This window comes from Macroventuria anomochaeta (genome assembly GCF_010093625.1).
Source record: "Macroventuria anomochaeta strain CBS 525.71 unplaced genomic scaffold BU25scaffold_18, whole genome shotgun sequence".
NCBI classification, from domain to species: Eukaryota; Fungi; Ascomycota; class Dothideomycetes; order Pleosporales; family Didymellaceae; genus Macroventuria; species Macroventuria anomochaeta.
Genome location: NW_022985379.1, coordinates 570,087 through 584,523, shown reverse-complemented (window position 1 = coordinate 584,523; position 14,437 = coordinate 570,087). Strand labels below are relative to the sequence as shown.

Here is a 14,437-nt window from a genome sequence, read left to right as displayed (position 1 = left end):
CCCCCCCCCCCGGCGCTATCTCTTCTTCGGCGCAGTAGAGAATCTGCAGTGGCTCAAAATGACTAACGGTATCGACGTACTTTCCCAGTGTACCTGGCCCAGTCCTGTCAGCTTCGCGTTTCTTGGTCGCCTCGGCCGTCAGCGCTCTCTGTTTCACAAGTTGCTCTGGTATCGGTTGTGCGTGTTTTTTCTTGTCAATCCAGCCGTTGTAGCCAGCAAATCCTTTGCTCTTCAATTCGGCGATAGCGTAAGCCTCTAGTGATTGTGGACTGTTGTAGCCATCGTCACAGGGGGAGTCTGCACGTCCTTTGATTCTGAGTGATATGGTCGTGTTCACGGGAAATGTCTGCAATCAAGGCAGCCTTCCAATATGTTCCCGTTCCTGGAGTGAACTTAGTCTTTGAGATGGTAATCTGATGTGTTGTTAGTGATAGTTAGAGTTTGCAGTACTGTACGAATGGAAGGAGCAAGGCGATACTTGAATCTCTCATTTGCGTAGGAGAGGGATAAAGCAAAACATTCACAATGTGCATTCACAAGGGCGGCATCCCGGACAAAATACCGTGAATAGTGTAGACATGCAATTGAAGACACGACAGAATTCGCAAATCTGAACAGTTCATCCTGCATCAAATCGTCCGACATTGTAAATGCGTTCAGCCGTATCTGACCTCACCCGTACCCTCTCTGAACCAGTCGTCGCTCGCCAGCCCTTCTTCCGCAGTAGCGTAGTTGATGATAGTGGACTTCGGCGAGGTATACGCATGATATGCATCGATACCGTTCTCGCTTCCGACACCTGAGCTCTTGATACCGCCCCACGGACTGCTAGGGTCGTTGCGATGATGCGTGTTGACCCAACAAATCCCGCTCTCGATGCTTTCAGTTACTCTGAAAGCCTGCGATAGATCTTGCGTCCAAATCGCAGCGCCCAGACCGAACTCGCTGTCATTGGCAAGCTCGAGTGCTTCCTCTTCTGTATCAAAGCCGACAACTACGATGACAGGGCCAAAGGCTTCTTCCTTCCAGATCCGAGTATCGACAATCTTCTTCCTGGCACTGTCCGCCAGTATAGTAGGAGGGAAGAAGTAGCCTTTGGAAAAATCGGTTCCATCTAGTACCGAATTCCATGTCATCCTTTGAGCGCCGGTGATGACCTCCACTCCTGCCTCAACTGCATCATCGACTAGCGTTCGGACGTTCACAAGCTGCTTCGCAGAGATGAGAGGTCCCATCATCGACTCGACATTCTTTGGTGACCCCATCCTCCTTTCGATACTCTGCGCTTTGCTCTTGAGCTTCTCAACCATCTGATCGAAGATGCTGTTCTGCACGATGATGCGAGTCGCTGCAACGCAGGTCTGGCCACTCGCTATAAAGCTAGCAAATACAATGCCATTGACAACAAGATCAACGTGTACTTGCTCGAACACTATTAAAGGGGCTTTGCCGCCTAACTCTGCGGTGTATGCGGCAAGGTTGCGTCCTGCAATGGCACCAATGGCTCGGCCAGCAGGTGTCCCACCAGTCACATCAACCTTCTTGATGAGTGGGTGCTCGACAAGTGCTTTACCGGTAGTGATTCCGTCACCAGGAAGCACGTTAAAGACACCATCAGGTAGACCCGCCTCCTTGAAGAGCTTACCCAATTCAATGCTGGTGAGTGGTGTGAGCTCGCTCGGCTTTAGTACAATCGAGTTTCCGGCAGCTAGCGCGGGTGTGATCTTCTTGACAGCAATGAGCATGGGATGGTTGAAAGGAGTGATTTGCGCGACAACTCCAAGAGGTTTGCGATCGATCCAGTTGTGAAGTTTGCCCATGGTCGGCAGGACAGAGCGTTCTTCGGTCCTGATAAGCGAGGCGTAGTACTTGAACCACTTCACAAGAGTCGGCACCTGCGCATTCATCTCTCTGATAGCTCGCCCAGTTTGCCTTACTTCCAATTCAATCAGAGAAGGCATCTTCTTTGTAAGAAGCTCGGCAATCTTGTCTAGTGTGTCTGCGCGGATATGGCGTGGAGCTTTGGACCAGATACCAGATCTGAAGGCTTTTTGTGCGACTTGCACTGCATGTTCAACATCTTCAGCAGATGCAGCATGACAATGGGCAAAGATTTCTCCGGTTGCCGGATCCTCAATTCCAAGTCTATCGGAAGGTCAGAAGGTGGGATCATCCTCGGTGAAGGGCTAGCTGACTGACTGCTCCGCATTGCCCGCCACTTCTTTCCCTTCCACCCACATGCTGTACGTCTCGTGTGATTGTTGGGTCATATTCAAAACAAGTTGAGGTATGATGTAAGGAGTAGACAGGAAAGTTAAAGTTGAAGTGTCAAGGTAATGACGGAGGTGGCCGACGATTGGTGGATACCCCACGATAAGCTAGCGCATCGGTTAAACACTGCCCCGATGACGGAAGTAGAAGGTTCATCAGCGTCACGTCCGTTGTGTCACTCTCGGTCTCGAGAACATCATCAACAAGCTTCAACCTTCCTCCGCCCTGAACCTGCTTGAACTGGGCCGAGGCCGCGTAGTGTTTGACGAGGTCACCTGCAAGCTTAGACGCGTATGAGAGTTATGCACTTCCCATCGGCTATTTTCTGGTAATTAACTCTTCTTCTCCCCTTTGACACCCTCAAGATTCTTACCGACCACTTTTCACATCAAGTCTTGAGCAGTTCCTCCAACATACTAGTTTCGCAGACAGAGCACTTCATGCCCACGGGTCGCCGCACCTTACGTTTGAAGGGACAACGTGCCCCGGGCTCCCACTGCTCGCAATGCTTGGTTTGCTTGCGAGCTGTCGGACCAGCAGTGCCTTTGTGAATCTATGTGTATATGTTTCAGATTACTGTACACATACTACTGTATTGGTTTTGGTCTAAGAGAGTGATTGGTTGATGCTTCGTGGTGTTCCGTGTTCGGTTTCGATGAATACTTATACTCGGGTTTGTTGGCTAACAATACGAGAGTGCGTTGTACATGGCCTTTATTACGACGTTTCTTCAATAAGATCCTTTCGATATGCATTGAACGCTATGATATGTCACAGAACAACTTCAATAGGCCGTTAATACCGGGACGTCCGTTAAGTCTTCACGATTGCAAACAGAACAAGAACTTGTGCGAGATATCAATGACACGACAGTCTTGCTACGATAAATCCACTCAACAAAGATAAAAACTCCTTGTACGTGATCAGTGTCAAGAACAAGATTTGCCAGATTTTGGTTCCAATCAGAGGAACGCACAGTGCTCTCGTTCCAAGAGTATATATTTCCACGCAGTCCAAGTCTTTACATCCATTCATACGCAGAAGAAAGAGCAACTAGAACCACCATGTGCACCTTCACAACATTCACCTTCAGCTGCGGACATCATCTCGACAGCACAACCCAGCGCTGTCAAACTCCTGATCCGGGTCCTTATTGCCGTAAGCCAACCCAGTATTTCGTGCCCTTTCCTTGGCGCCCATGTGATGCTTGCTCGCAGTCACAGACTCGAACAGACCAAGGTAGTAAGGGATCTGCTTGATGATGACATGAGCCTCAGACTGATACACGGCAGTGATGGTTGATCGTTGTTCACTACATCTTTCAAAGCTCGCCTTGTGACTGGGAAGTACTTCACTACGTTTCCGCATTGTATATGTACCTGTCAATGACACTCGTAAAACCCACACATACAACCCAACCACAAAACGCATACACTGTGACGTTTTATGGAGTAAGGAGGTCATGTGTGCCACAGGTGTTTGTGCAGTGCTCTTGCCCATTCCAACAAGCACCTTCTGCCCTTGGCTGCCCGATACATACGTCATGTCAACAGACCCTGTTGAGGTGGTGAGAGGCAAAATCACAGAACAACAAGAACAACAGAATATACTGATTTTACGACTTTGCGCGGTTTTACCCTGACTTACGGCCTGCGCCGTTATACCTTCATTTGTTGTATCTATTGCAACATATACCGACTGGACCAGAACAACGTGTTTAACAATACATTGCAATCTAGGACAGCTAAGTGAAGATATCACTAACAATGTGCCACTATACACGACTCATCTTTCGCTGTGGTGACTACCGAGACAGCAACATTGTATACAAACACGGACCAGGCAAGCCAGGTCGCATAGGAACTACGGTCAAACCGCAGCTTTGTTTAATATAGGACTGCGATACTTGCGAGGCTCGGGCTGTCGCCGCTGCTGCTTCTCGGCAGCGGTTGTCTGTATGCAGCACAACGAAGGTATGGGGTAAGACAAGCAGGATATAGACAGAGAGGTCAAAGATGTAGACGAATCTTGATCCTCGCAGCCAGGCGAGTATCTAAATCCCACCAATAATAAAAAAATTATACAAAAGTGTCTATCCCCAATCCCAAAATGCAAATGCAAGTGCAAGCTCCCCAGCCTCCAAAGTCAAGTAATCCCCATAACCTTCAACCCTTTGGAATTACTCCTTCGCCCCTCCAAATCCTGATTCAACTCGCCCTCCGCCCCATAACTCAACAACAACTCAATCATCAAACTCCTCTCCCTGCCCTCCAGTCTCTTCGCCGTTAGCGCCATTTGCAGCGGCGTGTTCCCATCGTTCGCCTCATGATTAACATCCGCGCCTTTATCCGCCAGAAACTTTGCAATCTCGCGAAGATTCGCACCAGGCGTCCGTGCGGCGAGGTGCAGCGGCGTTTCACCGAGGTTATTGGTGGCGTCGATGGAATGACCCAGGGAGGTAAGGCTTTTCACGATTTCGAGCTGGCCGCCTAGCACCGCGGCGTGCATCGCGGAGTAGTACCGGGTGGATGTTGTGCGAGTAATGTCGGCGCCGTATTCCACCAGTACGCGGAGTATGTCGGAGGACATTTCGTGCGCGGCGCGGATGAAGAAGAATCCGTATTCGGGGTGGACAACCATGGGGTTTGCACCTTCCCAAAGGACGCGCTCGACTTCGGCGGATGTGGCGTCTGAGGGGATGTTGGCGAGGATGCGGTCAACGCCGACGCGAGAGCCGATGTCGAGATCTTTTCGGTTGCCTTTGGCTACGGCGATTTTGTCTGATGTTATTCTCTTGTGGATGATGGAGACGTCTGAGCTTGACACCGTTGGTGAATACTCTCGAGCTAGTCTTGTCTTTGCCTTTGCTTTCATCTTGACGTCAAGTCGGGTCGATGCTTCTGAGCACCAGCTCTGCGATTTCTTGAGTCTCGACTCCCTGGACTCAGGAGCGACTAGAGTGCGACTTGATGAGACGCCATCGTCTGTGTAGAATGTACCACGGGAGGACGGGAAGTTGATGTGGGACGTTGCTCTGGAGTGTGACCTGTCGTCGGTGACTTTGATGATCATTGAGTGTGTTAGTGGCTGAGCATCTTGATGACAAGGAACATCTGCAAGCCATGCTCCAATTCCCTTATCTGAGGATTTGGTTGATATCGACTGTTGCGAAGGGCTGTTCCTGCCACTTCCACTGCGGCGTGACTCGCCTAACGATGGTTCCAGTGAATCGGGCCTTGGTGTGGTCGTTCTTCGCTCAGGCCCAGAAGTTCTTGATACCGGTGATACTCCTTCTCGGGATAGGGCTGTGATACACGATCGAAGTAGACGAACTGCTTGCAGTAACGATTTGAGCCTTTCTCTGGCAAGTTGATTGACATGGATCTCTTCCATATCAGTACGCTTCAAGAGCTCGTTGGTCGACTCAGTCAGACCACTGACATAGCTTTCAATGAGTGAGTCGAGCGAGTCTATGGTGTCAGTGCGACCGAATCTGGTACAGTCAGCATGAGCTCAAAGTGGGACAGGTCACGTGCAATCTTACAATGAGAGATAATCAACAGCAAGGTCGAGCACAATCCTCGAAGCCTCGAGGTCTTGCCGTAGAATTATGAGAGTGCCGTCTCTTAGTGTTCGCCAATCATCCTTTGGCGAGGTACTGCATGACAGCTTTAAGAAGGTCTTGTGCAAACGCTCGCTGGTGTCATCGCTGGAGTCCAGAATTTGGGTGAATGCATCAACAAGTGCAGTAGGTAGCTTGGAGCCAAATGTCGAAAAGTCATCCTGTGCAACACCAAGACCGGTTCTGATGATCTGCAGATCATTGTTGATAGCGTTGAGGTCGGTCCTGGCTTCGCGCACCTGTCTCGCGAAGCTGCTGATATCCGGAATAACCTGCGAGACACCCGAGTCAGCGAGTGCACAGTTGCAAATCTACAGAGATGCTTGCCTGAGCGATCGAAGTGTTTAGTGCAGCACATCTGGCCGCAACTGTGCTTGAGCGAGGCATTTGTCGTGACAGAGCGAGGCCTGAGGCTTCGATTGATGTATAAGGAGCACGTTGGGATAAGCAAAGCCTGAAACAGCGTCCACGAGGGCAGGCGGGGTTGCGACGACCGGCGACGCGTTAGATAGCAACAAGCAATATGGTTACACAAAGTTTGAGGGCTGCGAGACGGCCCTCGTGGCCGTTAACAGTGTTCTCGCACGGGAAAACTGGCAACAAGCCCCGTAACGAAGGGCCACGCCGCAAACTTGTGGCGCCTTGGAAAGCAGTTGTAAATCCTACACGCAAAGTGCGATCATCTCGCGCTGTCAAAGTAGGCTTAAGCCTGTGGAGAGGGCTGAGAAAACAAACAGCTGTTCGGCGCGTCTGCGTTAGCCAGGGCAAGAGACTGGTGTACCGCGCATCGGGGGCAGCAAGGTGGAACGACATTTTTCCCGGCTGACAACCGTCGAAATTGCTTCGCCCAGCTACGGCTTGCGCACAACCACCTTGTTGTGTCTCATCGTGGTTAGACAACGAGGAACGAGCAAGGGATCCTGGGCCTTTGACACGACGCGGGAATGTAGCCGGTCGGGCATGGACCGCGGAATGAGCCGCCGCAGATTGCATCGCGAAAGAGCCGAACGCTCGCGTGCAACCAATTTCAGCCTCCCTACGCAATCTCAGGCAAAACTCCAGAACATAAGAGCAATCTGCATGCGGTGTCGCCGACACAGTGATGTTTCTCCGTTTTGCAATCTCGTCGATATCCCGTCGGTGATGTTCTGGATCGTCGAAGGCCAGAATGACATTTCAGCTGCACAAGTGTGATCAAGGCGCATGGCGTGCAGTTTCAGGAATCCTCCGAGAGCGCTCCACAGCCCTTCAATCTCGAAACGTCCAGCAATGCAGTGGCGACACAGCCGAACGTAGCTCTCGGTGATCATCGACACAAGTGCAGACACTGCAGATTCAGCGACTGGGGAACGATACGCCAGGTGAAAAGGCGGTAGCCATGTTATGTTTGCTAACGATTCGGCATGGAGCGTTAGTCGAGCTTGCTCAGGATTGGGCTTAACACGTTGAGCCAGGCATTATTGCTCTGATGTTGGTGGTCAAAGGATGTGATCGAGCTCTTGCATAGTAATTCTTCTGCAGTATAGAGATGAGCTTCGTTCAGCTGGAGGAAGGCCACTTCAGAGAGTCGAAGAGGACGTTACTGGAACACAGGCGCAGTATGGTGGATAAACGAGGCGAAACGGGACTGATCTACTGCTGGTACGGTTGGAGAAGATCTATGCGTGAGGTAATTCATCGATTGGCACGGCTCTCGGGCTTTTGGAGAGGTGATGAGTGACAAAGCCCTCCTACTGAGGGTGACCTGGCAGACCACGTACTCTCACCTCATGCAACAGCCGTGGGACATCTTCCTGGCTGGAAGTTGATATACATGGTCGACTAAAGGGACTTGAAATCAAGCAAAGGTAAGGTAAGGTTAGGTGAATTAGGAAGGTTCGAGATCTTGCCTCAGCAGCGATTGAAGCTTGGATCGGCAAGAGCCTCCCGTCAGGCTAGAGGCCAAGAGCGGCTAGCGCACCCATCTTAGATGACCAAAGGGAGGCATGGACGTCATCAGTAAGGCCCTACCGAACACCTGTTGCTTTCCAGACTGCGTTCTTCTCTCATCTACGATACCTGTCTTCATCCGGAGCACAACAAGCCGTTGCACACAGATCTAGGCCGTCGCACCGCTGCTCTGCCCACCACATTAGAACCACGAAGTCGACAGTGGAAGAAACACGATGCAACGTCACTATCAGGGCGGTCTGCCATCCGTTTGCGTCGGAGGAGTTCTCCAGATCCAAAGTGCAAAGAACATCTGATGAGTAGGAGGTTTGCCGCAGGTGTGGCGCCGATTTTAGCCTACAGAAGGTTTGCACAGACCGCTCTTCTTTTCTCCGCCTCTTTGCAGCGCCGTCATTCAACCAAAAATCATTTCAGATTCTTCATAAGCCGAGGGTACCGCTGTCCCAAGCATGTCTCGAACTCTTCTTTCGCCGCATAAAGTTACCACCAACCTGGCCAATTTTGGCTTCCACCTTCCGGTTTTGGCGTCTCCACCTACCCCGCCGCGCCCGCTCGCTAAGCGACGTCAATCTTCGGCAGCCACCGACTTTCGTTCAACCATTCACCTCGACACGTTACAACGCGTTGCACGCGTGTTGGCACCCGCCACGGCGCACTGATCGATTTGCGCCTTGATGCCTTGAATTCCCAGTGTCCTCTTTGAGTGACGACGGCAATCGCCTGCCCTTTTGAGCCCAATCGATAAGCTTATCGTCACAATGGCCGATTTCAACGAACAAAAGACCCCTCTGACCCTCGCCAACGTCCAGGCATGGGCGCGATATGAGTTTCCAGAGGCCTTCAAAGCGTTGCCACGCGCTTCGAGAGTCTCGTATATTGATATTGACGACACATCGTTCAATCGTGTGATCCAGAGATCGCTCGGTCGCTCAACACACAAGAAACTGCTCGTGATTGGCGATTACGCCCCAGGCGACGATGTCGAGGATTCCAAGGTTGTCGCACACGTCCATGAACACGATACAGAGATTACCTTCTATCGCCTGAGTGAAGAGATCGTTGAAGGCAAACCGGAATTACATCCTGTTCGCGCTACAAGCAACGTGGCCTTCTACTCGCCTTTCAGCAAAGTCGGTGACGACACCGGTGGTTCCAAGGCTATTCATCGAGTTTCAGCCGTTATTTTGTACTACTTTCTGGCCTCAGAACTTGTCAACGAGCTAGTAAGACACAAGAACGACTCCAGATGGTTCGCCAAGAACTTCAGAGAAGCTTGTGACTGGGTCGGCAATGACGGCGACCGGCCATCCACAGCATCAAGGCCTGGTACTGCACGTCGAGAAAGCGACAAGGACAGCAGTTTTGAGTTACCAACTAAGATTAAACGGGAGAGGGAGGAGTACGCGCCACAGGGAACTCGTAAGTGCAAGGGCTACCCCTTCCCCTATCGCAATTGCTGACCTTGAGTAGCTAAACCTAAACGCATTAATCATTCGCGAAAGGTACGTGGCATTGCACGAACTTACATGATAACAACATACTTACACGATCAATGCAGGCTTCACAAGTATCAGAAAGCGTGCCATCACCGGCGGTTGAGTTCTTTTCTACAAAAAGACGACCCAGTCATGTTCGAAAGGTACTTTACGACTTACTGCCCAACGCATGACCAGAGCTAACAATGCCCAGCCATCAAACTTGTCAGAAGGCATCCTGTCCCCCACGGACGAGGTACTTGCCGACGAAACCATGCTCAAGCATGCTTACAGCGGCTTACAACAGGAGTGCGCACAAATCAAAACGAAACTGGCCGCTACGAAAGAGAGGATGAGGCTGGCCGAGGCGCTTGTACACAGTCGTGACATCGACCTCCATCTGTCCAAAGTTCGAGTTGAACGTGCGGAAAGGGACGCTGCCGCTGCAAGGAAAGAGCTGAACGACCTGAAAACGAGCCTACTCAAGGACATTGAGAAGCTTGTCATGAACAAGTTCGCAGGAGGGTCGGTGTCTTCGGACAACTCGGAAATGTCGTCTGCCTAGGTGGCTGGACAGGCTTCTCCTACCACCTCCACCCACTGTTTTTACAAGAGCGTTCAGCGCGCACGATACCCCTTTGCGGTTTGCTCATACTTTACGAGGCTTCATTGTACATACTTCTGGGCAGTTGAGCCCATCATGACTTGTCAGTATCTTACTGTTTCGATTTCAGTATCTCTCCCCCCCTTTCGCACTCTTCCATCGCAACTTCCAGAAGTAATGCCTTCGATACATCCAACAACATCGCGACTTACGTCTTGGACCCATGCGGCCTCAGGGTCCCAGCAGGAGCTGTACGACCTCAGATTGAAAGCGAAAGAACGTCCTAGCAAGGGTATGCATCTCCGCGCCTGATCTCCAGAGCGTTCATTACCCTTTCACTTCTGTATAACATCCATTGCGCAAACAGCGTACCATCTTTTACCGTACAAACACCATCGCTTGTTCATACATACCACCTTCAGCATATAACAACCAACAACACAACCATCAACTGTACATCCACACCCACTCCTTCAACGAACGTTGCCACGATATATTACGCATCAATACCACGATCACCCGCAATGATGTCTATATCGAATACAGACAAGGCGCCCAACACAGACAACATCGACGCCCCATACACGTCCAGCCTCCTCCGCTACAACACGCAGCTCCAGGCTACCGCCGCGCTGCTCACGACAATGTGCGCCGTACTAGATTACGTCACCACGTCAGAACGTTCCTCATTGCAAGCCCTCATTCACTCCGCCAAGACTCTGCATGACGACGCGCGATTCGAACTCGAGAACGTATTCAAGAAGGCGGAATCAGTAATCCGAGCCGAATACCTCAAGCCGAATCGCATTCTAGAGGACAGCAACAGCCGCGACATCGTGGAGGACGAACTTGTCAGTCTTGGTAGGGGCATGGCTGACCTGAAATTCAAGGCAGACGAGCTCGAGCAGACGAGGAGAAATTTCTTGAAGAAGTGGGAAGTTGAGGCAGAGGGCGTGGAGTAGGAAGCTGCGCCGGAGCAGAATCAGAATGAATATGCGAGGGCAGTCTGGCTTGGATTGTTTGTGCGCTCGAGAGATAAAGTGGCGCTAAGACAGGAACAACTGGCACGAGTATTAGTGCCGCGAAGTAAGGTATAGAGAAGCGCTCGGAGTCGATGTCGCGATACACGACAAATGAAGCTCTTGTTTAATACACACAATCGTAAATGTTCTGGAACGTTCCACCGACGGCTGTCGGCTGATTGTGACCTTCCTTGGTAAAATTCAATCATATCCAATATCACAACAACCCTGAGCTACACTATTCAGGGTCTTTAACTCGCTGAAATTCTTGGTAGGCTGTGCTGACTCTTATTGCGTATTCCAGAGATGTCCCACAAGTCAGATATCTGCCAATAAAAGGTTGATCTTTGATAATAGATGGAATAAGTTATTTTCAGACCATGATTGCTTAGATTGTCTCAAGCGTCAAGTCCAACGTTTCGCGGCCTACGATGTTGAGATTGTAGCTAGACCCGATAGAGAAGTACGATGCTTGACCATACACTTTCAACGCAAAATTGAAGGTCAAAGCACGCGCAGAAGAGGTCTCAAGGGTGGCAATGTGCTGTCCGGCTTTTATGAGTCCTTGAAGCAGTGATCACTTGGCTTTTGTCTTCCCAAATTTGATAGTGTTGTCAACAGTTGAATATTACTCCAGGTAGAAGGCCCGCGTACTCATCTCTGCCTTCGGTACAGGCCCCAATTCTAATTCATCGACTATTTTGCAAGAAACCGCACAACAGTTGTCAGCCGGAGGGTCCTCCATGTAACCCAGAAGGCCTCGATATGACCCAGCTACACCAATGCGTCTGTAAGAACCCGCCTGGTCTTTCAAGAGCAAAAAGTTCCCTGTAATCACCTTCTGTCTGTGCTTGCTCCGAACGCGGCTTGGGTGCAAGCCTTCAAATTCTAGAGCCACAATGCGATGTGGGTTCTCTGGCATGCACGCCTCAAATCTAAACCGAAAGTGATCTACTCGGCTTTGTGACACACGTCTTCGCCACAAAGACTCTGAAGAGCGATAACGAGTCCCTCTTCGATATCGATGGAGAATCGAGGTGTGCAGATGTTACCCGTGATTCGGAGCGTCTTCCCAGAACTGATGTCTCCAAGGTTTCCACGAAGTGAGTCGTTGCGCAGAACATCCACCCACTCCATACTCAGCACCTGAACTTCGATTGCGGTTATGCTCAACTTACGCTTTCTCTTGTCCTTTTTACTGGAGATTGGTGGGCCTATCCATCCTGCCCATGACCATTTCGGAAAGTCTTTACGATCTTCAGGCTTGCGCCCTCCATTGCCCCAGAGAAGGTTCATTCGATAGCTAGATGCAGCAGGTTTATTTACTTCAGATACCATCTCCCAAGAGTTCATGCATCCAAAGTTATATGAGGTATCCGATTGACCTACAGGCTCATTAAATTCGATGGGATTATCCCAGAAGTGTGTAGTTTCAAGGACCTTCAGAATACCTAAGCATGCGTTCAATACGTCTTTCTCGTAAGTCATCTTCCGAGACGAGTGGTGCTGGATGACAGGCTGTGGTAAGGTTTAATTTGGCCCGGACCAGTGTATCGGTACAATATCAGAGATAGGACCTCTATCATCTTGCACCTTGTCCGAACCCAGCAAAGGGCGTTGAGTGTCTTCTTGGCGCATCAGAGGCTTGCACCAGAAACAATACCGTGTTCTGTGAAGAACCATCTTCGTTGCGAGAGAGCTCCTTCCTGATAGGTCCAAGCTCGGTCACCCACTGAATCAAGAGTCATGAGAAAAGGTTTATACATTTCATAGAGGTTGCAATTGCCAAGGTGGAGTTGTCTTTTTGAGGTACGAATAAGACTACTCACTCCCGCCAACCCATGATGAGCATCCCTGCAACTGCAATTAGCGTTACATCTGCATGGGAATAGGTGTCGCTCATTGCGTTGATTTGTTTTTGTTTATTCTTCTCACTCGTCTGGTCGATACACTTATATGAATTAGCTTTGCATGCCACTAGCTGGCACAGCGTTGTAGCTTACGTAGCGATCTACCCATGGATATCGAAATATGTTCGCCAGCGGACCGTTGCATTGTTTACCAGCGGTCCGCTGCACTGATTGTCCAGCTCATTCGGTTAGTTCGGTTTGCTTCCCCAACCCTTCACTGCTATCCCCTCCTACTATATAGTCTCGATCGATTCCAGCCAATAGCTCTTAAAATGAATCAAATCATCTCAATCCTTCCACAATATATAATACACCTGCCCTGTGGGTGGCAGTGAAGGAGTAGGTAGTAGCGATGAAGGGGTAGTCACATGATATAGGGATTAAGAGGAGGGCCCCGGAGTAGGGTACTGCGTCATCTCCCCATCCTCTCCGCTCCGCTGCCCCTACCACTGCCTTGTATCCATAGTAGCCTATAGTAGCCGAGAACTATGATGTTCAGTACCACTTTTTCACTCGCTGAGATTCACAGCACTCCCCCCTTCCTCCCACCATCAATACCCGCATCTCAACTATTAAAGATTATGGCGATTCAGCCAAATCTTACCCGCGTGTAGATAATTTCACTACTTGCAGGTAGTAGGAGGAAGTGTAGAATACCTACAAGCAGTGAGTTTATGTGTATGCGGGGGCTAGTGAGGTTTGGAAGACTAGAGATGGATGACGAAGGGGATAACAGAGGGGATGACGCAGCCGGCCCCTTCCTTCTCCCCCTCTCACTTCTCTGATACCCGAGCCCTCCCCCTTCAATATCCGTCTCAATGTAAACGGTGAGTACAAGATGTACTGTACATTGATGTTTGGTGTATTATATACCGAAAGCAGATGTATTGTACATCGAGCGCTCGGTGTGTCTTACATCACAGTTGGTTCATAAGGTATATATATATATATATATGCGCCATGCAGGCAGTAGTTGCTCAGTCTCACCCACCAAAGGCAGCCGCAACTCAGCCACACACTACTACTGCATGTTCCAGTATTTATGGGAACAGTTACTTATCAAGAACAATTTTATTGACCTCTTACGATGCGCCAATTCATCTCCAAAATCAAGAATTTTCGGCTCCCAAAAATACCCAATGTGAAATTGTGAAGCGATACTGTGACGATAGGTAGCCGACCTCCTTCGCTCTTGTCGCCAAATTCATTCAAAGCTCCAGAGGCCCCACGATCGAAACGAGCAAAGTTGACCCGGCATGTGGGGAGTGTCGAGCACGAAAGACAAAGGTCAGAAGGACATCGACACGATAGGATTCTCAACAGCAGCTCATGCAGAGGCAGTACAAGGGAGCGCGTCCCAGCTCGATTGAGGCTCGGAGATTGCATAGAGGACATCGTGCAGCCTGCGCAGAAGGTGCGGCCTTCTTTCTTAGTGAAGCGGTCGGCGATGGCGTACTCCACTCAGCTGCCGGGCAAGCCATTGCTCAGGCCGAGTGTGTGGTCAAGAACAGCGGTTTTCTTTCTATCCTGGTCGGCATGAACGACTTACGACTCGAGTCGACGCTAAGATGTGACGGAATGCT

General features: G+C 50.3%; 4 protein-coding genes across 4 annotated transcripts; 1 reads left to right on the top strand and 3 right to left on the bottom strand.

Moving 5' to 3' along the window:
• Positions 1 to 623: 623 nt before the first annotated feature.
• BU25DRAFT_393939 (aldehyde dehydrogenase-like protein) lies at positions 624 to 2,270 on the bottom strand (the record flags this gene model as incomplete). Its single annotated transcript, XM_033704719.1, has 2 exons — positions 624 to 2,145; positions 2,200 to 2,270. The coding sequence occupies 2 exons, from the start codon at positions 2,268 to 2,270 to the stop codon at positions 657 to 659; spliced, it is 1,560 nt and encodes a 519-aa protein (XP_033561404.1). The 3' UTR covers positions 624 to 656.
• A 2,017-nt stretch (positions 2,271 to 4,287) lies between these two features.
• BU25DRAFT_411272 (uncharacterized protein) lies at positions 4,288 to 6,684 on the bottom strand. Its single transcript, XM_033706511.1, has 3 exons — positions 6,221 to 6,684; positions 5,816 to 6,165; positions 4,288 to 5,764 (listed from the first exon to the last, which is right to left on the bottom strand). The coding sequence occupies exons 1-3, from the start codon at positions 6,278 to 6,280 to the stop codon at positions 4,417 to 4,419; spliced, it is 1,758 nt and encodes a 585-aa protein (XP_033561403.1). The 5' UTR covers positions 6,281 to 6,684; the 3' UTR covers positions 4,288 to 4,416.
• BU25DRAFT_71027 (uncharacterized protein) lies at positions 6,207 to 7,153 on the bottom strand. Its single transcript, XM_033712036.1, has one exon. The coding sequence runs from the start codon at positions 6,884 to 6,886 to the stop codon at positions 6,398 to 6,400; it is 489 nt and encodes a 162-aa protein (XP_033561402.1). The 5' UTR covers positions 6,887 to 7,153; the 3' UTR covers positions 6,207 to 6,397.
• Positions 7,154 to 8,461: 1,308 nt separating this feature from the next.
• BU25DRAFT_71019 (uncharacterized protein) lies at positions 8,462 to 9,451 on the top strand. Its single transcript, XM_033712035.1, has 2 exons — positions 8,462 to 9,345; positions 9,402 to 9,451. Exon 1 carries the CDS (start codon positions 8,602 to 8,604, stop codon positions 9,301 to 9,303), a length of 702 nt encoding a protein of 233 aa, XP_033561401.1. The 5' UTR covers positions 8,462 to 8,601; the 3' UTR covers positions 9,304 to 9,345; positions 9,402 to 9,451.
• Positions 9,452 to 14,437: the final 4,986 nt, after the last annotated feature.

Excerpts from the sequence above, each read along its gene's own strand:
- BU25DRAFT_411272 (XM_033706511.1), bottom strand. The coding sequence starts at position 6,280 with ATGCCTCGCTCAAGCACAGTTGCGGCCAGATGTGCTGCACTAAACACT. Across the intron at positions 6,166-6,220 it reads TAAACACTTCGATCGCTCAG|GTTATTCCGGATATCAGCAG; the intron begins GCAAGCATCTCT and ends GGTGTCTCGCAG. Across the intron at positions 5,765-5,815 it reads GCTGTTGATTATCTCTCATT|ATTCGGTCGCACTGACACCA; the intron begins GTAAGATTGCAC and ends TGACTGTACCAG.
- BU25DRAFT_71027 (XM_033712036.1), bottom strand. The coding sequence starts at position 6,886 with ATGCAATCTGCGGCGGCTCATTCCGCGGTCCATGCCCGACCGGCTACA.
- BU25DRAFT_71019 (XM_033712035.1), top strand. The coding sequence starts at position 8,602 with ATGGCCGATTTCAACGAACAAAAGACCCCTCTGACCCTCGCCAACGTC.